General features: G+C 37.6%; 1 protein-coding gene across 1 annotated transcript in view; it reads right to left on the reverse strand.

The window, feature by feature from the left end:
- HSD17B4 (hydroxysteroid 17-beta dehydrogenase 4) overlaps positions 1-24,164 on the reverse strand; it is a 64,533-nt gene that overhangs the window by 38,901 nt on the left and 1,468 nt on the right. Inside the window, exons 2-14 of the mRNA XM_064140021.1 lie at positions 22,492-22,545; positions 18,501-18,608; positions 17,942-18,001; positions 16,957-16,978; positions 16,805-16,851; positions 15,959-16,043; positions 14,092-14,279; positions 11,712-11,803; positions 9,671-9,695; positions 8,774-8,902; positions 2,616-2,722; positions 1,721-1,954; positions 1,245-1,296 (exon numbers count right to left, since the gene is read on the reverse strand). Coding sequence (XP_063996091.1) covers positions 1,245-1,296; positions 1,721-1,954; positions 2,616-2,722; positions 8,774-8,902; positions 9,671-9,695; positions 11,712-11,803; positions 14,092-14,279; positions 15,959-16,043; positions 16,805-16,851; positions 16,957-16,978; positions 17,942-18,001; positions 18,501-18,608; positions 22,492-22,545 — 1,203 coding nt within the window. The remainder of the gene's footprint in view (positions 1-1,244; positions 1,297-1,720; positions 1,955-2,615; positions 2,723-8,773; positions 8,903-9,670; positions 9,696-11,711; positions 11,804-14,091; positions 14,280-15,958; positions 16,044-16,804; positions 16,852-16,956; positions 16,979-17,941; positions 18,002-18,500; positions 18,609-22,491; positions 22,546-24,164) is intronic.

The raw sequence follows: 24,164 nt of genomic DNA on the forward strand, positions 1-24,164 counted from the left end.
TCCTACCACTACCCCACACCCTAAAAGTCCTCCACCAGTATCTAATGGGGGCCTATAAGAACACTGGAAGGCCACAATAAGGTCTCCTCAGGGCCTCTTCTTCTCTCCAAACTGAACAACCCCAACTCTCTCAGCCTGTCCTCATTGCAGGACAGTAACAGTTGTAGTAATCACATCATGATTATAATCAAAGTGTCTGGGTATCTTTGCAAATATTTGTTTGCAGATGTGAGGAATATTTTTCCCCCCGAGTTTTTGGTGTATTTTTAACAGAATGTTGCTATGGTATATCTACTCAGGTTTAAACACAAATCACTTCTCAGACTCAAACACATCACTAAATTCAAAGACAGTTCCAATCACTTGTCCACATATTCCAAGAGAGCTCTGACAACTACAGTTCTACAGAATTGAAGTTCAGCTCAGGGCCTAGATCTGCAAGTTTATGAAGTTTGCCTCTAAAAAGGTTAACTCTAGAGAGGTATGTAACCATCTATGTTTACATAATCAGCCTATGAAAGGGAGAAATACAAAATTTTTTAAAGTCCTGGCAATCCATCATGATCAGACCTCTCTGAAGTTTGTGTAACATTCACATATCTCTTGTTTGTTTCAACAAGAAATTCTGCCACTTATCTGTGGCTTTCAAGATAACTTTTTTCTCTTCTACAGTCTGTAAAACTTATTTTAAAAAAATACTAATAAAGAAACCCAGGCACATGCATGCATATCCTGAATGAGTCTAAAAAACACCTCTCAAATTGTTATCTGGGAAAACGGCCATCTGCAAAAAGAGCTTGCTACTGCAGCAGTCAATATCTTGAGAAATTTGACAGGAATAAAAATAACTAGTTTGTAGTCTCCTCATTAAGATGTCCATTCCTCCTCTAACTAATTTAAATCTTATGCTTTTATAGGCACACAGATACAACCAACATTGAAGAAGTAAGCATCTCAAAAGTTCTATAGTACAATCTTACAGAAATAACTAGAAGTTTGCTAGTTAGTATTAAATAATATGTGTTATACACCAGCATGTACCATACACTACAGAAAAGCAACATCTGAATCCAAGAACAGTTTCAGAATACCCTCAATAATGCAACAGGTTACCTCTATCTTCCCTCATTACTTGTAGAAATATGGTAAAAAAAAATTTGGAAATAGAGCTTCCCTATTTCAAATTATGTCTACGTGACCTGCTGTCATAATGAAAAGCAAATCAGAAACACAAAACGACTGACCTGAGGTTGGCAATGGTTTATACAGTTCCAGATATTGCTCACCATGTAGCATCTACATAAAGAATGGATACCAGCAATCAATATATTCTATTGCTTCCTACATCACAATTTCAAGGAAATTATACAGTTATTTTATGAAGTGTGCAGAACTCCACAGTTTTTTGGTTTGGTTTTTTTTTTTTCCAATTTCATCCCCAACAAAATATTTTTAAAGAAAGTTTAAAACTTTTGTAGTTTAACAAAATCATAGTGAACAGAAAATTTAACAAAAAACTCATCATTCATACAATCCTAGACATGGGATTACACAAGTGACATAAATGACCTAAGTGACATCATTTCATAGAAGGTAACAATACAAAATACTTAAACTTTTCTGCAATAAAGAGAACTTAATAATATTACAAATATCCTAATTAGTAAGTTTATTTTTATATAAAGCACAAGCAAATCTAGGTTATGTAACACTTCTATACCTTTGTGACATCAATATTTAGTCCTGGAAGAGAAGGAACGCCATCAAACATTGAAGTCTGAGCAGGAATTACTCCAAAGCTAGGTAAACAGCAGAACTCTTCACTTCCTTCAAAGAGAAATTTAAGGTGATCTGGATCCTTAGTTGACATTCCCACACCAAGAGCATAAAGAATAGGCTCCAAGTGAGTATATGTATACACATTGGTAGACAACTTTCGGCCAACAATGCTTGCCTAGAAATTGGAAGTCAGTATGAAAAAAAATAAAATCAGTCTGCAATAGAAATCTGTAATAGCTAATGTTTCATATTCCTTCTATAATTCTCATATCAAAAAAGTTCATGATTGAGCGTTTTCATTACAAAGAAGTATGAATATGAAGTAATAAACCATAAAACACAAATGCAGTACAAGCAATCTTAATGTAATATATTATTCTCAAAGCAAATTGCTTGCAGCAAAGTAAAAGTAGTGTAACTTCACAGAACTCCACTCCTAGCAGTACATTTTTTCTACAATAAATCAAAAATAATTAACACTATGAGATTGACATGAGTTTAAATTACCCATATATAGAGGAGGCAGAGCAAAACTATGTTCTCAGAGACCTGTCTCCTGTCCCTTTCCTGAACAACAAGCTAACTACACAGGCTTACAGAAATTACAGCAGTATGCTTTATCGAGTCTATTTAGTCCTAAGTTTTCTCATCATCAGTAAGAAAAATAAAGTGGAGTCTGAATATGGTTTTCATTCTGCTTTCCCACTTCAGCTTAGAACCAACCTTCCTTTTTTTCACAGACAGTGAGACAGAGCAGAAGTTGATCAGTAACACAAGTCTCTCCACTCATGGTTTCCATCTAACTCTGAATGCATTTGGTAGAGAGAGATACTCACTGTGTCAACAGATGAAGAGACTGCTGATCTGGAGCTCGTTGAATTCATAGAAATGTTCCCTTGAGACTCTATCTGACTTAGAGCATCACTCAATACATTTATGGATTCTACAACAAGGATTTGCAAAAAAAAATTAATCACTTATAAATAGCCATAAATGACCCATTCTGGTTACACATACAACAAAGATGTCAGCAAAGGAGATATAGCCTGGTACCTCTCAATTCATTTTCAAACACAGTAAATACACATATGCAAATTGAGCACAGTGTTTCATTTTACAGTAAACTACACAACAGTTGATAAGTGATTTCTACAACAGTCCCTGCAGTTCTGCACCCAGCAGTCTCAAAAACAGCAATACCACCATTCAAGCCACAATTCACACTGATAAACAAATAAATATATCTGTGGCTTGAACAATGCCAAGATTACAAGACAGATCATGCATGTCTGAGACACAGAATTGAGTTACAATAAAGGCAGTCCATCTAAAAGAGCGGACTCTTTGAAACTCAATGTGGCTAGACATATATTAAAGATCTGTGCGCTAGAAAGGCTCAAACAAAAAGAAGTGAGAACCAAGCACAGAAAAATAAAGGAAAAGTTTAAATCCGAGGAGCTCTAGGTGATCTGGTCTGGCTTTTGAGGCCCCTTCCAGCCTCTAACATTCTTTGATTGTTACTTAAGTACCTTTGCTTTGGAGCTACTCTGCTCTCCTCCAAAACTCCTGTACCCATACCACTGTGGACAGCAGGTCGAGGGAGGTGATTCTCCCCCTCTACTCCGCTCTGCTAGGACCCTACCTGGAGTACTGTACTCAGTTCTGGAAACCCCATTACAAGAAGGTTGTGGATGTTTTGGACCATGTCCAGAGAAGGGCCACTAGGTTGATCAGAGGGCTGCAGCACCTCTTCTATGAGGACAGACTGAGGGAGATGGGGCTGCTCAGTCTGGAGAAGAGAAGGCTCCGAGGTGACCTTCTTGTGGCCTTTCAGTATCTGAAGGGGGTCTACAAAAAAGCTAGGGAAGGACTATTCAGGATATCAGGGAGTTACAGGACTAGGGGGAATGGAGCGAAGCTGAAGGTGGGCAGGTTCAGGCTGGATGTGAAAGTTCTTCACCATCAGAGTGGTGAGACTCTGGAATGGGTTGCCCAGGGAGATGGTTGAGGCCCCGTCCCTGGAGGTGTTAAGGCCAGGCTGGATGGGGCTCTGACCAGCCTGATCTGGGGTAGGATGTCACTGGCCATGGCACAGGGGGGTTGGAACTAGATGATCCTTGTGGTCCCTTCCATCTCTGACTGATTCTATGATTCAATTTGCACTGCTGCTCAGACTAACATGTTGCTCCATCACACAGCCCTCCTCTAAATATCCTGCAAGTTAGTTGCATACCCTTTTGCAGAATCACAATTTCCTAAACTAATTCTTGCTTCTCAGTCTCACTTCCATTGTTTATTTGTGGCTTGAATATCACAAAGAAAAATGAACATCTACAAAACAAACTCTCTTTATGTGTCAGTGCAAGCAGTATCATATGACATGAGGTAATAACATTTATGCAATGTGAAAGCATGCAAAATAAGACTTGTACTTTATAAGAACAAATGAAATAAAAGTAGTATTGTGCTGCTGGAGCAAGCAACAGACTAGTTCTACTTTCCTGTATGAATTGAAGAGAGGCTTTCACATTGCTTTAAAATCTTCAGGTAAAGTGCAGCTGAATGTTTCCTCAGCTTTTCAAATGCAAAACTCATTTCCATGCAGGAAAAATAACTATTGTTCTCAATGGTGAAATGTGAAAAGATTGCCAACATGTAACTCACATGCAATAACATAATTAAGACAAACTTAGTACAAAGGCAATGTGTAATTTAACATTACAGTGCCGAATGCTTCAATTTCCTTTTCAAGGAATAATATCTATGATGAGACTAAAATTGGTGCCAACTGTCTTCGGCTAAACACCAAGGAGATCATACAATGGTTTGTGTTGGAACAGGTCTTTAAAGGTCATCTAGTCCAACATCTGTGCAGTGAGCAGGAACATCTTTCACTAGATCTCATTGCTTAGAGCCTCATATGTTCTGACCTTGAACACTTCTGGGGAGCGATGCTGCAACATGAAGGTGCAGCCTCTTTTCTACAGTAAACCCCAACTCTCTCAGCTTGTCCTCAAAGGAGTGTTCCAGCCCTTTGAACATTTTGTGGCACTCTACCACTTCTTGTGCTGAGGGCTCCAGAGTTGTACACTATACTTCAAGTATGGTCACACCAGTGAGGAGCAGAGAGTGAAAATCACCTCCCTTGATCAGTGCAACGTGCAACTGTAACCTAACACACAAGCACAACATGTTCAGAAGCTTCTCTATCAATTCAGAATATAATCTGGTGTTACTGCTTACAGACAGGTGCAGCAGCACAGGACCTCTCAGTATCTCAAAACACAGGCTTGTCTTAATCATGACAAGCATGTCAGCTCGCTAGATTCAGCTGCAAACAACAGCCTGAGGATTCTTTTCGAGTACTAGTTAACCGAAGTTGCATTATTCTGCAACTGAAACTGCCTAAGGCCACACCGTGATGCACTGATGTGCAGCAAGTTGATGCTGCGTCCTAACCTTAAGGCTCTGATTATGCCCTGCTTATCTTCTTGAAATATTTCTAGTTTGTTCTGAAGTGGTATAAAGTAAGCTGAAACTATTACTTCAATTTAATCACTAGTAGAAAAGTCACATCATCATGTAAATTAGGAAAAAGGTCAGACACGTAACTCAGTTGCAGATTAACTGCTGCCTTCGAGGCAGTGACATTTTCATACTGTGTTAAATAGGTGGTTACCTTTCATTCCTCATAAATGGAATGCAGAAGAACACAAGACAGTAAAACTGTATTTTTCACTTCAACTTCCTAAGGCCTAAATTTTAGCACAGCTTTTTAAAAAAAAAGAGAAAGAAAAGCAGAGGAAAAAAAAAGTCTCTTCTCAGATTTTTTTCTGTAGCTAAAAAGACATTGTGTCATGAATGCACAAGTAATCCTATCTTTTGCTGGTTAACAGAACTAGACCTTAAAACTGTGTGGGAGTACAGAAGAACTGCCAGAACTTCTCCACATGCATTAAGTACTACTCCTATAAAGCTTAGGGAATAACTACAGAGAACATTCAAAGACACCCGAGGCATTAAAAGGAAAGTGAAAAGGCAGGCATAGTTAGTTACACGGATTGTGTGACATAGCTTTTGGGGTAAAGGGAGGAGTCCAGGTAAAAGACTGTACTGCGCAATCAGCAGCTGCTCATCTAGAAATATGAAGGGCTACTACCAAGAAAATTGCTTTACTCAGCACGCTACTGTGATGTCTGAGAAAGTTCAATGAGTTACCAAATTAACATCAACTGCTAAATCAAGTGACAGTTAGCTATCTACTATTAAAACTGCATAAACCCGAAAAAAGCATATTCTGTTACACTAAAAAGTATTTTTGCTTATGTGCAAGAACAAGTTAAGCCTACAAGCTAAAAAAGTGCTGTTTTAGAAGAAAAAAAAAAAATCAATGAAAAAAAAATTAGTTTTTTTGCTTTAACTGGCCTCAAGAACAAAAAAACATTTTCAGTTCTTACAACACTGCTCCTAAAACAGAGGTGAGACAGTACTGCCATTTAGTCTTCAAGAGTTCAACAACTCCAGCAGAACAACACTACCTAAAATACAGCTATGAATGTGGTCTGGGTGAACATCAAATGAGTGGTTTGCTGGGCATGATCATTTAAACATTAGCTACACAGCACTTGGGCTAATTTATTCATACATTTGCAGAATGGTTTGGGTTGGAAGGCACCTTTAAGTTTTAGTTCCAAATCTCCTGCCATGGGCAAGGGGCACCTTCCACTAGACTAGGCTGCTAAAGGCTTCCACAACCTCCCTGAGCAACCTGTTCCAGTCTCACCACTCTCACCACAAAGCATTGCTTCCTAGTATGTAGCCTGAATTTGCCCTCCTTGAGCTTCAATTCCATTCCCCCTCATAATATCACTACAAGTCCTTGTAAAAAGCCCCATCTTTCAGACAATGGTTTCCCTCCATCCTTGCAAGAAATAAGAATTCTAATTAAAAAGTACAATGTGAAACCGAATATTGAGTTATGTATGAACATGAGACACATAGAAAAAATACATTCAATAAACCAAACATCAAAAAAATCAAGATAACTCTCTTACTTTTTTTTCTAATCTAGACCAAGTAAAGTCAAGCTGCACTTATCAGTATGCTCAAATTATGAAAAAATATTAACATCTCTGATTAAGGGATTTTCTACTGTATTAGAAGCAAATACTCTAGCTAATTAGTATTTTTAAAATAATTATACATAGTAGTTAGTACATGATTGCTCTTCACAGCATCAAATTACTCAAATTAAAGAGATTCTTTGGAAAAGCTTTAACACGCAGCTATTAGGTATTACAGCTTTTCATTTTTAATGCAGACATTAATTGCTTTCCCTTACTTAACAGTTGAATACCTTCAAGTAATAAGGAGGAGAAAAGCCTTAAATATAGAACTGATATGTCTGCTTAGCTAACTTTTCAGAATTTCTTCAACTCTTCTGCTAATTCTCACATACAATAAAACAATGCAAGCATTTTCATTTAGCCTGACAGTAGCTACATCTTGGTGTCTCTGAAAGGACAATGGTGTGTTTTGGCTAGGTCTCTAACAAAACAGAAGTTAAGCTCAGTACACTGCATGGAAGACACACTAATATGACAGTTACAGTTTTCTGACTGTAGGAATCTGCTCCTGTAGTGCACAATATTGTCTTTTTTTTTTCTTCCTCCCAACAGCATCCAGAGGCGGATGTGGAATATCATACATAATGCTAAAGCACAATTCAGAACAAATCCAAATCTACAACTCTTTTCTACAAGATTTTTCTGCCAGCAGGCCATAAAAATAACACAGTACATCTGAAAGGCTAGAGAACAGATATGAAGCTATGAAGCTGCAGTTATGCTGTTATAAATACTACGCCATAGAACATTTATAAACTGACACACATTTGAAAATGGGACACAAGTAAGCCAAAGATGGTTGAAAACATGTCAGTAAGGTGACATAGAACTCTGTATGGTCAATTACATTCCCCTAACAAGATCTGGGGGAAGGGACAAAGAGCAGCCTGTATCTGGTTTTGGTCTAAAATCATGTCCCTGTGGTTTTAGTTATATGCTGTAATGGATTTCAGGATCAACAGCTTTAACATCTACTGTGTATCCAAGTACCTCTGAAATTCAACTGGCATTGTAGATTAAAATGCCTCTTTCCCATCTCCAACAAACACTTACATGCTTGCATTTCTTAATTTGACAAATATTCTTTGACCTAAATAACAATATGCATAATAATGAAACAGCCATCAGCAATACTTAGCACATGCAACTCATAGTGACAACCTAAAGGCTAACATCTTGAGAAATCTTGGAAAGCAGTCAGGAAAATCAGAGTCACTCATTTATGAACTATGACAACTATGTATCTAAATAGAGACACAAGACAAAAAAGAAAGCTAAAAGATGGAAGAGAAGAAAGTACGGAGCAGGAAAAGACAGAGTAATTTTGGTGAAAAAAATTCCTAAAAAAAATAAAGGAACAAAGAAAGCAAACAAAATATTGAATGAGACTGCAATTTTGGGTGATGTTACCCAGGAATACAAGGCAGTATGGAAGAACTTCTGTGTTACACCAAATTACTTAACCAGAGAGCTACTTGGTACAGAAATACCCAAAAAAAACCCAAAATCTCAAGACACAGGAAAAAAAAAAAAAAAAACAACAATAAAAAAAACCACATTCTCTCTACTACCTATATGTAAGTGCAACTCAATAAAATTACCATTAGTCAGGCTGTAAGACATAGAATGACAGTGATATTATTTCCCTAGAAGCACTTAAGACCAATAAAACTGTTCTCATTCAACATGTAAGCATACAAAAGCTTCCTTAGAAAGACTGTACTGAAACAGCAAATTATTAATGTTTACAAAAGAATTCAGTGGTTCTGTAGATTAGTGGAGCAATTTTCAGCAAATATATGACATGAAAGTGCTCTCCAGTAAGCTTTGCTTGCCCAAACTACCCACATTATCAAAGTGTCCTTTACCTTGGATACTTCTAGGTTTGCTGGCATTATCAAAGTCACAGACCTTCTCCCATTTGTCTCTCACTGATTCAGGTGTCATAGGCTGATTCTTCCCTCTGACAATAGCACCCAAGGAGCGTTCCCAACGCACTAATGAAAAACATGAGCCAGAAAGTTCAAGTAACAAATACAGAAACTTTCAATTCATTGAGATCACTTTCATCTGGGCCACTACTTTCAAGAAGGTGCATAAAAACTGAAAGTAGCAAGTACTTCTAGATGGCCTAAAGGGGCTCACTGCTCACATACATTGCCTTCCAACACAATTATTGCTATAAATGCTTAACAATTATATAAACCCCTTGGAAAACTACAGTGGAAATGTGAAAATTACTTGTTATCCAGAAAGAATGTTAATATATAAGCAGTCACATATCCAAATGGTCCGTGAAGATTTATTTCAATACTACAGCTTGAGAGAAAATTTTAAGGGTAATGTCAAATCAGTTCTGAAAGGATATAGATTTCTTGATATGAATCTAATCCTTAACCTGTCAAGTAGGTTTCACTCTTGATGAGTAACAGACAAAGAATAAAGTTATAATGAATCCTCATTAACAACCCAGCTTCATTTTAAAGATATCAGCAGTAGCCATTATAATGATGAGAAGTATTATTTTCTTTCAACCAGAGAGGAGAAGATGCAGATTTTGGCTGTATAAAAACTCAAGGCCTTGAGGAAGGTTACTAGTTTCCCTCATGTTTAGTGACATTTGTGATTTTTACTTAAAATAAGTAACTTCATCAGAACCTTAGGCTTTCACTAATCTTTAGTCTCCAAATAAAAACATCCTGAGTAGTAACTGCAAAGACAATCTGCATGCTTCCATAGTCAATCTTGCAACATAAAGTACTTACATTTTCCTATCCATCCAGCTCCCACCTATAGAGACAAAAAACAACATCCATCAGCTTACCATGTTACAAAGTCAAATTTTTGTCATGTAGGGAAACAAAACTACACTTGAAAACAAACCCAACATAACAAAGATTTCTGAACTACTGCTGGTTGTATTTAACAATTTAGTTAGGCACTAGAATGTAAGCAACATAAAACTCTAAGAACAAGATAACAGCTTCCAACCAATAGATGAGCTAGCAGCCTGATGACAACACCTATAATTAGAATTCCATTACTAAGTAATTAATTCTTCCTTCAAGTTGCTTTTTGTGTTTAAACAATTTAGGAAACAAAAAATTTTTTTGAAGTAGGTGTTTTGGCACCCTTCACTCTTAAAAGTGCACAACTGGAAGCTGGCCAACGTGATACCCATCCACAAGAAAGGTCATAAGGAGGAGCCAGAAAACTACAGATCTGTCAGCCTGACCTCAGTGCCAGGCAAGGTGATGGAACAGGTCATCCTGAGTGCCATCACAAAGCACCTACAGGATGGCCAAGGGATCAGGCCCAGCTAGCATGGGTTTAGGAAGGGCAGGTCCTGTTTCACCAACCTGATCTCCTTTTACGATCAGGATACCTGCCTGGTGAATGTGGGGCAGGCTGCGGATGGAGTCTACTTGGACTTCAGCAAAGCCTTTGACATTGTCTGCCACAAGAAGCTCGTGACCAAGCAGGCAGCTCATGGCTTGGACAGATTCACTCTGTGCTGGGTTAGGAACTGGCTGGATGGCAGAACCCAGAGAGTGGTGGTGAATGGTGCCACATCCAGTTGGCAGCCAGTCACTAGTGGTGTCCCCCAAGGACCAGTGCAGGGCCCAGTCCTGTTCAATATCTTTATTGATGATCTGGATGAGGGGATTGAATCCAGCATAAGTAAGTTTGCAGATGACACCAAGCTAGGAGCAGGTGTCAATCTGTTGGAGGGTAGGAGAGCCCTGCAGAGGGACCTAGACAGGCTGCATAGGTGAGCAGAGGCCAATGGGATGACATTTAACAAGGCCAAGTGCAGGGTTCTGCACTTTGGCCACAACAACCCCAAGCAGCCCCCTATAGGCTGGGGACTGAGTGGCTGGAGAGCAGCCAGGAGGAAAGGGACCTGGGGGTACTGGTAGATAGTAGGCTGAACACAAACCAGCAGTGTGCCTAGGTGGCCAAGAGAGCCAATGGCATCCTAGCCCGCATCAGGAACAATGTGGCCAGTAGGACAAGGGAGGTTATCCTGCCCCTGTACTCAGCACTGGTCAGACCACACCTTGAGCACTGTGTCCAGTTCTGGGCTCCTCAATTCAAGAGAGATGTTGAGGTGCTGGAACGTGTCCAGAGAAGGGCAACAAAGCTGGTGGAAGGCCTGGAACACAAACCCTATGAGGAGAGACTGAGGGAGCTGGGGTTGTTTAGCCTAGAGAAGAGGAGGCTTGGGGTGACCTCACTGCTGTCTACAACTACCTGAAGGGACATTGTAGCCAGGTGGGGGGTGGCCTCTTCTCCCAGGCAACAAGGGGATACAGTCTCAAGTTGTGCTGGGGAAAGTACAGGCTGGATGTTAGGAGGAAGTTCTTCACAGAGAGAGTGGTTTTCCATTGGAATGGGCTGCCCAGGGAGGTGGTGGAGTCACTGTCCCTGGAGGTGTTCAAGAAAAGACTGGATGAGGCACTCTGTGCCATGGTCTAGTTGACTGGCTAGGGCTGGGTGCTAGGTTGGACTGGATGATCTTGGAGGTGTCTTCCAACCTGGTTGATTCTATGAATAAGAACTGTAATAATCAGATCAGCAGTATTCTCAGCATAAACTAGAATCTGAAAAGGCTGTAACTGCCTGATACACTTTTCATTCAGCACAACAGGGTCAGCACTTCTTCTGACTACACTGTAGTAACTCACACAGTAATTCAGTTTCAGCCAAAAAGTTCAGGCCAGACAGAATAAAGCAAGTGATCAATTTCAGGGAAGGGGCAGAAGGAGGCTAAGAGGAGGATGAAAAGGAAAATAAAAAAAATACCTCAAACAGACTGCCATTCTCTGCACAGCTCTCGTGACAAAGCCAAAGAACTAAGGGAGCCACATATTCTGGTTTGAAGGCATCAATCAGATCTAGAACAAATTGGAGGAGATAATAAAATAGAAGTGTCATATGATTTCAACAAATTACTACTATTGCTGCCTCTGATGAACAGCAGAGCCAGAGAGAATTTAAACAATAATGTTCTGCCATGAAAAGAAAGGACATATGAAATCAAAGATTTGAAGATCCATTAAATCAAACAACTCCTGAGATGTGTATATGCCTCCAAATTCAGTGTCACTGGTTTTCACACTGATGAAGGACTATCTAAATGTTTGGAACGGTGCAATATGCAGACTGAAATGTCAGTATCTTCCCAAATTTCCATCTGACAGCCAGCCAGAAACAACAAGAAGCCAGGTAGACAATCCTGATAGAGATACATCTGCGCAAATTTCTCTTTTAGTTTGCTATTCAGTTATAAGGAAAAGACAACATTAAAAAATTGCACCTGTAAATATTTGAGAAGTATCTCATTTGAAAATGCTAATATTTCCAAATAAGATATTAAGAATTATGAGCCCTGCTACATTTATGTATCATTTATTAGGGCATTTTCATAGTTTTCTCTTGTACCAGAGGATAATCTAAAAATACACTAAAGTGTGGTTGTCCAGGCAGCTCTTGTCACATATTCTGTCCACTGTCTGGAAAAAAAAAATAAACTAAACTGGTTTAATTTCTTTTTTCAGCTATTAAAGTATCATTCCTTCAACAGCAACAGACATCTAGCTGTTCCTCAGCTAAAGCTCAACACGTATTTTTAGATGTACCCTGACAGATAAAGAGCTGGGAAAGTTTAGCATCACAGGTACTTCTTTAATAGCCAAACTGAAAGAACCAAAGTTTATTTTCAGAAGTTCCACAAAAGTAATATGTAACTGAACACCACGGCGTTAGGCGCTGGTATGTGCTAAGTGCCTAACAAAACCATTGGGCTTTTCTAAAATACTCAGCTTCATGCTACACACTACTTAGTCTCACAAATTAGCACTAGACTGTTACCACTAATGCTATTAATCCATCACTAAATTCATCAAGAGACAGTTGGTAAAGTTTAAAAGAACACAAAAGGTACAAACTACATTTAGACTTCTAGCAAGAAAAGTTAAGTGAGCCAAGCTGAGCATACATAGCTGGGGCAATTCTAAAGCAAAAGTGCTTGCAGATATGTAAAGATAAACAGGGAAGCACTAAGATAACAAAGACAATTAAATAAGACATATGAAAATGTTTTTCAAGGTCTGCTGTCCAAACCTTTTAAGAAAAACTGGACAGAGAGGGAAGGAGCAAAGAAATAAATTATCAGAGCTTTAACTAACTTGAAAGTAGGACCAGAGCATCATACTCTTCTTTAAGTAACAAAGAAAATTAGGATGTGCTTTTGTTGCTTTGTGTAAATATTTTCAGTAAATTCCAGCTACTGGATCCCACTTTATGTTTCAGGAACTCATGGCTGAAAGTTCAATGCATTTTACTCTTCTGTATGAAAGTGTAGCAAGTCCTTGGAACAAACAACCCCAGTGGTGCTGAATTTCTAGATCACTTGGATTATTCAGAACTAAGCCAGGATACTTTACACAGAACTTAGTAAGTAAAATGAAATCACATGTTCAACCCACATGTAACCGTATAAAATACATTACTCTTCAGTATCTTGCATATGCATCTGAAAGACTTAGTGATTCTCCCGGCTTTGAAATCTCCTGATCACTAAGGAAAAGAAGGGTGGGAAGGAAATTAAACAGGCTGACTTTTTAAGACTTTCTAAGAGCAATTTTGTTCTAAAGACACTTTTTATTTCCCAACTCTACCATGTTCTTTATACTGATTTCTCACTGTGGTGTTGTTCTCTGTTCAAGCATTAAAAGATTTAGTAACTGCAATAAAGAAAACCAGAATGTATTGGGCAATTCACTCCATTATCATCTCCTGCTGATCAGAGAATAAAGAAGTAAACACATGACATGTTTTGCAAAACACACTATTTTGCAATTAGACAATATAACAAGGTCTAACACTCAATTCCATAGCTGATGAAAAAAAAAAGCCTTTCCTCTATAATAGGAGGATCTTAGAGATTATAATTAAAGTGTCTTGCCACATGAAATTGCTTTTATGAATTACAAAAATTGCCTCTTATCTTGCAGCAGAAAATTGGAATTCCTTACAACAGGCAAAGTAAGTCGACAGTTCAGAGACAAAAAGAGAATAGTGCATGGAGTGTAAAGGATTTGCATTTTTTAAGGGATACAAAAGCCAACTGTGCCTTGACTTTCTGAAAAATATCAACAGAGGGAGACATTAAATGATTCACCTTGTGGCATGACAGTCTGGGTCAGCCTAGAACCAGCAGTAGGAGCAATTGTGTTGCAGTGGATGTTATACTTCCGGCCTTCAATCGCAATCGTGTTTGCAAGACCCAAAAGGCCAAGTTTTGCAGCACTGTAGTTTGCTTGACCAAAGTTTCCATATATTCCAGCAGCTGAAGAAGTCATAATTATTCTTAGGACAGAAAAGGAAAAAAAACAAACAAGTGAAACAAGACAAAACAAAGGTTCCATGTTTTCCTGCAAAGGCTTTTTTCAGATGGCATAATATTCCCCACACTCCACAAAATAAAGTATGCAAATAAGACACTATTTGTGGGTTTCACTAACAAATATATACCTTTTTTGTATTTTATTGACATAAAACATCTGACAACTCCGGAAGCATTCTCTAAGTATCAGAAACTAACAAAGTCATGAGCCTTTTTGAGTCATACTACAAAGCTAGAATAGAAACAACCTGCAATGACAAGACACAATAGAGAGAAATGTCATTTCTTTTCCTGTTCTAACTGGACTTTGAGTGATGTTATTCTTGTAACTAAAAAATGGTTTCAGACAGAAGAAAATTATTTTACTTGTAGTTACTTCACTTTAATACTCACTTGGTAACATAAGAAGATGGATTCTTACAGAATTCACATTCAAAGAATCCTAATGCGCATTAAACATGAGGCAAGAAGATAGCAAAATCTTGCCTCATGCCGTCCTTTGACAATATTGCTGCAGAGATGATTGGACTGCTCATAAAGAGCATCTAAAACCACTGCAGGTCATAGATGGTTTGAGGCAATAAAACATTGTGAAATATTGTGATGTACGTCTTCTCAGACTGGAATTCAAAAGGAAAAATGAGCCTACACCTTCACTTTTACAACAAGCTTTATCACAATCTATTCTAACCTACCACAAACACAATGCACAGCTGAGATCAAAACCCAGTCTATTATCATGTGTCCCACTGACAATAATCCAATGTTTTTAATAGAGACATGTGCTACAAGTACTGGCTGAGTGTAATCAAGATGATAAAAGCTACAAAATCTATACAAAGCAGGCATTTTGCAGATGGTATACATCTATACAGACAATAAGAAGTATTCATTATCATTTGTATGTAACCAAATACTGAAAAGGAGCCTATGGAAGAACTTTGTAAATGGATGCAACCCCTAGACTTCACTGGTGTATTCTGCTTGCTGATCCATTCCCTTTTCCATACCACTCAATTTACTGGGTAAGAATGAAAGTCAGTTTGGTCACAGAACGACAAAGTTCATACAGTTTTCAACATGTGAATATGGCTGTTACAACACCTAAAACACCTGAAGTGAAAAAAACACCTAAAGGTCTGACTTCGCTTCACTCTCAATTAACAAGACATACCAAAGTACACTAAGAACACTCCCATGGCTTCTAAGACATTTATTCAAAGAAGGGAAAAACAACCAAAAAAAGGGGGGGTGGGGAAGGAAATCAACAACCCAAAAGTAATATCCACAAGCAGAACTGCACGTACCTGTTACGTGAATAGGAAGCAGCAGAGAAGAATGTCTCAGACTTGCAGTAACAGAAGTAAGACACTTTTCTAACCAATCCTCATGAAAAGAAATGGTATAACCCTATAATTTCTGTCTAGGATATTTGCATCTACATTGAAAAATGCTTTAAACATTTGGTTGGAGAGATGGAGAAGGGGCAAGACTGAAAGCCTAAGAGCGTTTCAACTGATTTTGTTTCATTCCAGTGACAGTGAAACAGAAGGAGGCAGCAAGAGTCCTCCTTCACTGTTAGGGCACATATCAGTCTGTTACACTTTACTGAAAAGAAATGGAAGAAAAGAAAAATTTTTACCTGCCAAATTTCTGGTTTTTCATATGATTCCATGCAGCTCGGGTGACCAGGAACGATCCCCTCAAATGAATTCTATGAATTATATCTAGAAACAAATTAAGCTGGTTTAATGACTCCAAGATTTTGCCTCTGAACTACACCCACCGCTTTTCTTTCATGACAAAACCTACACCTCTTCACATTCTCAAACTGCTATTAAAAAAATGAGGAGCTTTCATTTTTGTGGTTGTTTTTTTATAAGTTACTTGGAAGTGCTTGCCTGAACATACACTGATCATCTCTTCCACCTCTTGGATGAGGGTCTCCTGTATAGCATTCACAAGCACTCAAAATTCCTGTACTTAAGGACAGTCCTGAATTTAAGAACTACAGAAGCTAGACCATTTTTGCAAGTCTGCTCAACCATCTCATTGAAGATTCCCCCCAGTTCTTATGCTCCTTGGGACAGCAGCTTCCTTTCCTCTGTTGTTAGTTCTGCATCTTTTAACCCTATTTAGTATTCACCTAGTGATTGCTGGCACTAGGAATGGATTCTGCTCACAAGAACTCGTGTGTGTGTTTCACAACCCTTTTTTTATATTCCACTCAGACAACTCAGGAGTTACAGCCTGAGCCTCCTTTCTTTCCCTTTGGATCTATACACACCTATCACGAATTGCAGCACAGATCTATTTTGCAAGCAGAATACCAGGCAGCTAAATGCAAGGAGATTACCACTAAACTTTCATGGCAAAATATTATTCCCTGATCTGGCCTTCCCTACTTTCTCTTTTTCCTTGTAGCAATGGGAGAGATATGCTCATTAGCCTTCACATAAACTTAAGAATGTACTTTCTATCAACTCACCCCAGTCTTCATCACTTATTCGAACAAATGAACGGTCTCTTAGAATCCTAAAATGCATCATTAGGAAAACAAAATGAAACAAATGAGAATAAAGACAGATATATGTTTATAAAAAAGTGACAGCCCACAAGCAAACCATCAGATTTACTCACCCAGCATTGTTTATAACAATATCTGAAAGAAAAAAAAATACACTAAGTATACACTAAGTGAATGCACTGACAAAATACAAGCTTGTTTCTATTTTTCTCCCACCTTTATAAATATATACAGGCAAGAACACTGTACACATACATTATATTGCTATTCTACAGCTTCTTGTCCTGAATAGTGGAACCCACCAACCGGACAACAAAGAAGACAAAATACTTCAGTACAGGCAAGTCTCAGCTTTCCAATGGAACAATGTATGACAGTGAGGTATATCTGACAAGTACAGGTGACCTAGGAACACAATATCTGCAGAACACACAGTTTTGCAGCTTGCTCTGAACTTCACAAAGCTTCTAATAATGCAGTTTGTGCCTCTATCTTTGTTGCACTAAGTTCACATGATAACTGGAAGAACCACAGACTCACAGTCACTAAAGCAACCTGAATCATCATATTTTTTTGTCAAATATTTAGTGGGTCCTGTAGGCTTTGATTATGTGTACATATAGCCACTTAACCCTGAGTTAAAAATCAAAACTTTACAATTAAACAGTACTAATCATATGGTAAAGAGGCACATTACCCATTAGATAAAATACTTCACAATTCTTTTTTTTTCAGTTTAAGAATTTTGATCTTCATACAGGCAAACGAGCTTCCAAAACATGCTAAAGCATCTCCAATTTTCAGCAACATCATTTACCTTAATTTTATGCAGCTAGTTATAACACTTAATGAACTGCGTGATACAGAAATCATTAATCATTATTTAAATATCAAAATTCTGAAGGGCATGAAATATTGAGATTTAAGATTCTGCTATAAAGTATGAAAAGCACAGGTAAGTGGAAATCCACTGATGCAGGTTTCACTAAGGGCATCAAGGGCTGGCAAGTTCTACTGTTGTGACACTGTTGTCAGTTACACTATTTATAATGGCTCTGCACTCGCAAACAAGTACAAACAAGACTTAAGCAACTGTACCTATCCTGCCAAAAGCCTCGAGTGCTGTCTTCACAAGCTTTTCACCATCTTCCACTGAATCTGTAAGAAAAAGAGTATTAATTTTCAAGCAAAATTAACTGGATACACTGCACATCCAGAATATTAACAAATAATTCCATAAAGGTAAGAAAAATAAATTGTATACAAACTCAATATACAATAAATTCAAATCCAGCCACTATTTGTATGTGCACTACAGCAAATCCAAATAGCATGTTTGCCACTGAAAAAAGCAATACAAGTAGGAATCCATTCCCATTTTGCCTCTGACAACTGCAGATGGATAGTTTCTTAGTATTTCACTGTTAAGAAATCATATAAAGGAAACAGTCATTATTAGATGAGTGGTTTTTTTTTTTAATTATGTGATTGCTTTTAGCATCTGTGTCTCCCTACTCCACATTACATTACACCTATTTAATTTATATGGTATACGTAAGCTGATAGCAGGTCTTTGTTAAGCACTGTCAACTTTTCATTCAAGTTTTATACTAACTTTTTCATTCAAGCATTATACTAACCTGGAAAAATAACATACCATAATTGGGTACTGCTTTCCCTCCTTTTGCTCTGATTTCATTGACAACTTTGTCAGCAGCTGAGGAGCTCTTGCCATATCCCTTGAAATCACCTCCAAGATCATTCACTGTGCATCACAAAGAAATTCATTTTTCATTGTTAACACTGAGACTTCATGGCCTCTCCTTGTCTCATCACAATGGATGTTATAAGCAATATTAACAAAATCTGCTGTATTTGGATCCCACTGAAGAACTCAGATGATTAGAGAACAGTAGGTCACATTAGGCTTTTTTAGCTTCAGAAATAGAACAGCATACATTCTTTTATATATATATATACACACACACACGCTATGGGAAACAGAATTATATTTCTTAACTCCATCATGTATTCAGCTAGCTTTCTCTGCCCAGCCTACCTCTATAATTGTATTATTATAGTTCAAAGATTAAGATCAAGATTACATAACAACCATAGGCTATTAATTCCGATCTCCTGCCAAACTGCTACATCTGCTGCACGAATTGTAAACAAGACAGAGAAGACTTTGTTTCTGTGTAACAGAGTAGCTGAAACATCGCTAGTAAACGTCACTATAGAACAAATTAAGTCTTCTGACAAAAGGCACAAGAGCCTTCTCTAGCATTTCAGGTACAGCTCCTGGGGAGTAAAAGGACCACTTGAAACAGACAGCTGCTTTGTTTCCAAGCTGCTTTCTGTACTGAGCCATGCATCATTAACAATAATTGCTCTATATTACCACCACAGTGTGCTACATAGCCACATTTGCATGGTCCGTAGTTTCATCAAAGGAACAAACGCACTCTCAAAAAAAAAAAAAAAAAAAACAAAAACAAACCGAACATCCATCATATTTGGACAAATAATTAAAAATTAAAAATAGCAGGAAGTATGTTTACATGGCTGCCAAATGAAATGGTAAGAAAACCAGAAGTGACTGTGAATATACATTCAACATTGGTAGTTTGCTAAGCAGCCTTTTGCTCTGGTGAACTCTACCTTTGTGTCTGTGAACTCTACCTTTGTGTCTTCTAACACTTTTAAGTCTTCAAGAAGCCAGTCAGAGAAATTTACAAAATAGGCATGATATTCTCACTGGTCCTGTAACTGTAAGTCTGCTGTATCATCACAAAAGGAATTAAACCTAAGTCTCTTCTTTTTTTAATCTCCAGTAAAGAGGAACACAGCTTGCAGAACACAGGTTCTTTATTACACAGATCAAGCAAGTCTTTTCTGAAATCCTGTGTTCAACTTCATGAGCTCCACCTAAAACAAGTACACAAATACTGCAGAAAACCCATATGAATAAATAAGAATGTGTAAGCCCAGTAGTGAGTCAAGAATGGCAAAGAAACAAAACCATATCAAGAACTGCCTAGCATGGAGCAGGAAGAATTAAGGCAGAACATGATGATATGCTCGAGAACACTAACAGACTGATGCAAACTAAAAAGCAAATCTCCAACTAAACAGATCAGTATCTAACACTTTGAACATGCAGCTAGCAAAATAAAGAGCAAGCATTCGGGAAAATTTCCAAGTGTAATGAAGTGTTACAACAGGCAACATGGTCAGACTGCTCTGTCTGCAATATCAAAGGTCTTCAATATGATAAAACAGAAAAGCAAGTCAGGAATAGCATATCTTTTCTGTCCTGGGAAAGAAGAGGGGACAACTTTGTGGAAAACTTTTATATAAAAGGATTGTTAGTTTTGTTAAGACATCACAATTCTCCACCAAAAACATGCTTATATCTAACTATCTTTCACTTCAATAGTAATTTGATGACAAGAGTTCAATTAAATATTTGGAAAAAACTCTCAGAGGCAGCAAACCACTTCCAGCTGAGTGCAAACACTAACTTGAGTTAAAGAAAAGGACATGCACAAGAATGGAGTTATAAAATAATTCTACGAGTGTGATAAAGTTATCAAAACCAAAATAAAACAACGAATAAATTATTTTAAAAATCAAGATTTACATCATGTAATTTGCATGGAAACATTTAGCAGAAACAAGCCAGAGACAGAGCACGGTTATAGTCTGAACCACAAAGAAGAATTAAGGCTACATGTACATTATCAGAATGTAGAAGCAAATGTGTAGAGTGAAGCTGTTTGTGCTGAGGACCTGACATTCTACATTTTTTTTTTAAAAGTTCATTTCTTCCTGTCATCTTGTGCCACAAACCAAACAATTAAGGTATACAGCAAAATTGTACCTTTCAGTTTGGTTTTCAAAGGAACTCCATTCATGCACTTCAATGTCATCTCACAACGCAAACAAAAACATAAAATTACACAAATCAGGAGAAATATAAAAGGAATTAATATAAACTAAAACAGTTATACAGAAGGTCTTCCAGGAAAACTGAAGAAAGAGTAGGGTCTGGACACACAGAGGTTGCAAGACAAAAACAAAGCATTCCGTACTTCCTGCTGTTAACTTTTTTTGATGAAAAGCATTGATGAGATGAAGCATGACCCAAAAAATAAAAAAAGTGGTAGCAAGCAGTCTTTGGGTTATAAGGAAAAAAGCGAGTTCCCTTTGGGTCACACTGGCTAGTCTAGCCATACCAAAAGCAACTTAACAGAAGATTATAAAGAGAGAGACATGTGGAACTGGACAGTAAAAGCTCCCATATTGGGACCCACTGCTACTCCTCCAGCTAGAGCATTTGACCACTGTTCCTACAATGAACCTTCATTTCCTTAACTTAAAGAAGGGAAAAGTCTTATATCTGCTTTTGTTAAAAAAAAAAACACAGAAGTAACTTGTCAAATCTTTGAAATCAGACTCAGAAAACAACAAAAGAAAACTAAACGCAAGCATGCAGGTAAGTGCACAGCATTACTACAGGAAGAGGTGAAGTGAGGTTGTTTCCAGAAGAAATCAAGAAGTTTCACATATTGTTGTACAAAAAAGTCATACAACAAAGGTGCATTAGCTGTGGCCAGGCAACATGTCTTCTTTCCAATCATTCTGGAAAGTCAGAACTCTAGCTACAGAGTCAGTACAACTAAGTATTTGGGCTGCTTTTGTGATTACTTCAAGTTCTTATTTAACAAAAAAGAAGTCATATTCCTAGTGAATAAGTATTAAAGGGGCAACTACCAAGAAAAAAAAAAAAAAAACAACACACAACCTAGATCAATTTTCAAGTTGTCTCCACAAAAGACTCCTCATGTTTAATCCACTAAATAAACCCACACAATTTTTAGGACATTTGTAAGCTGCAGTTGGGATTTTCATTAGAAAGACACCAAGAGTCAGTGAGCAAGTTCTCACCTATAGCCTGTTTATGCATTTAATCTGGAAGTCACCAACAATATATGCACAAATTAATTTTTAGGCAGTAAAATGGCAAAGCCAACTGTCAGAGCATGCCCAAGAACATAACCTTCAAAATTAGCTTGTGATACAGTATTTTGCACAAGTAATATTCCTTGAAGAAGGTTCAACCACATGACTACAAAACTACCACAATTTGGAACTGTCATTGACATCAGATGGCTCTTCTCTGAGATACATGGTAAAAAGAAACAATGCAGTGCACTTTCAGTATTTTTTCTGAGACTACTGATACTGCATTACATTCCAGTACATTTTTCCTAGAAGAAAGTACTGGGGAATAACATATTTTCATTTTCAAAGGGCCATACTAAGTTTCCGAACAGTATCCACACAAGACAACACTACCTCTGGCCACAACTCACAGTACAGATTGGTATATGTGGAACAAAGTCAGGTCCAGTAAATTATCTGATTCAAACTGGTTTTCCAGGAAAGATATGCTCTTGGACAAATCTGGGGAACTTATTTCATAAGAAAATAAAGCTTAGAAGCAAAATCTAAACAGCAAAAGATAAGAGAGAAAACCATTAAATAACAAAGGTTACTGTCTAAAAGGGCATGGATTGTAAAATGTGAGCTATGTGGAAAGGCAAAGGTCATTGTCTAGATTAAACTAGTTAACAAAAACTCACCAACTACTGAAGCTCCTCTTTCAGCAAAAGCCAGAGCATATGCTCTGCCCAAACCTAGTTATGAAAAAAAAAAGGGGGGGGAAAGAAGTTAAAAAGGTAGTTAATTTTGTCTCTTCGATCCTGGGTCAGAGAAAATGCTGCACAAAAACTAACTGCATTTAATAAAAATGCACCAATTCCGCAAACACCCCAAAATTCAAAGTAACAATATCTCCCCCACAAGATACAAGTTTTAAACTTACTTGAAACTTTTAAGTAAACAAACAGATAAATTGTAGACAAAACCTCCACTCGAGAGAAATAAAAACAAACAAACCATGCTTACTCTTTGGTATTGTACTCAACAGAACCATCATTGAAATCTGTCTGACGCTGAGTTTGTGCTTGTGACAGAAAAATACATTTGTATGGCACAAGGTTTAATGTTTTGATGCAAACTTGGAGGAGGAGGGAATGTTTCAAGTTAATTAATTACAATCTAAGTAAGTCTTTAAGACTTGAAGAAAAAACAAAACAAAATCAACTATAACTGAGGATATACAGAAAAAAAACCCCTCTATATACTTGGATGCAAAAGAATGATTTATTACTACAGTTAATGAGCTCCATCTATACTTCATCTATCACAACAGATGACTGTCAGTTTTGCCTTATATACAAAAGAAAGATTCTGGCACCTTTTCCCTAGTTCAAACTCTAGGTGTGTTATACATTAGTTATTTGTTGCAACAAATGATTTACAGAGACATTATATACTGTGCCAGTCAAAAGTTACTAAAAACAACGATGGTTGCCTTTTTATTATAAAAGAAAGATTTGAAGGATGAACAGTCAAAAGTTTCTCGGAGTGCAACAGTATCTCTGTCCCTCATCAAAACATCCCAAGACAGCTCATAAATGAAAAAGTGCAGGGGAAAAAAACGAGGGTGGAGAGGGTGTTTTGTACATACAGCTTTAAAACACACCAACAAATTGGTGAGCCTCGGTAATAACATGAAAAATGCACATATGTCCATGGCCTGATGCAATCCAAGTCCAAAAGCCACACAACTGAGATGTGCACAAAACCCAGACCATGTTTTTTATGCTAGTATTCTCAAAAGGCAAGCAAGGACTGAACTTTAAGGTTCAAAACTGACCTGGAAGAAAAATAAATAAATTAGAAACTAGCTTGAACTGCATGACCAGTGAAAATGTGACAAGACAGGCAGGAACCATACTTCACAAGAGACTGTCCCAATGTGAAATGCCACCGCATTTTCACATGCCCATGGATGTGAAAACAGGTCTCACTTTTAAACAAATTAGTAACCCAAGTGTTTTAGAACTTTAACCTGTTCACCAGCATCCAATAAAAAAATCAATTATGACAATGCTATTAGAAGTAAACTCTAACTACAGTGCTGCAAGTTAAGTAAAAGCAAAACAAGAATATGAACAGGCCTTCCCTCTACCTTGGCTTAAATATGTAATCAACCTCTTACTAAAATTATTGTGAAATAAATCTTCCAAGGGCAGCTTTATCTGTTAACAAACCATTTTCAAACAGTCTTATACTAGAAGTACAAGGGTCACTTTACCCACACTTATGATGAGCAATTTTGTTCCATGCAATGTGTTTTAGAAGGTTTGCTGTTGCCAAAGTATCTTCTGTTTTGATACCACCTAAAGCC

Source organism: Pogoniulus pusillus, chromosome Z (genome assembly GCF_015220805.1).
Source record: "Pogoniulus pusillus isolate bPogPus1 chromosome Z, bPogPus1.pri, whole genome shotgun sequence".
Classification (NCBI taxonomy): Eukaryota; Metazoa; Chordata; class Aves; order Piciformes; family Lybiidae; genus Pogoniulus; species Pogoniulus pusillus.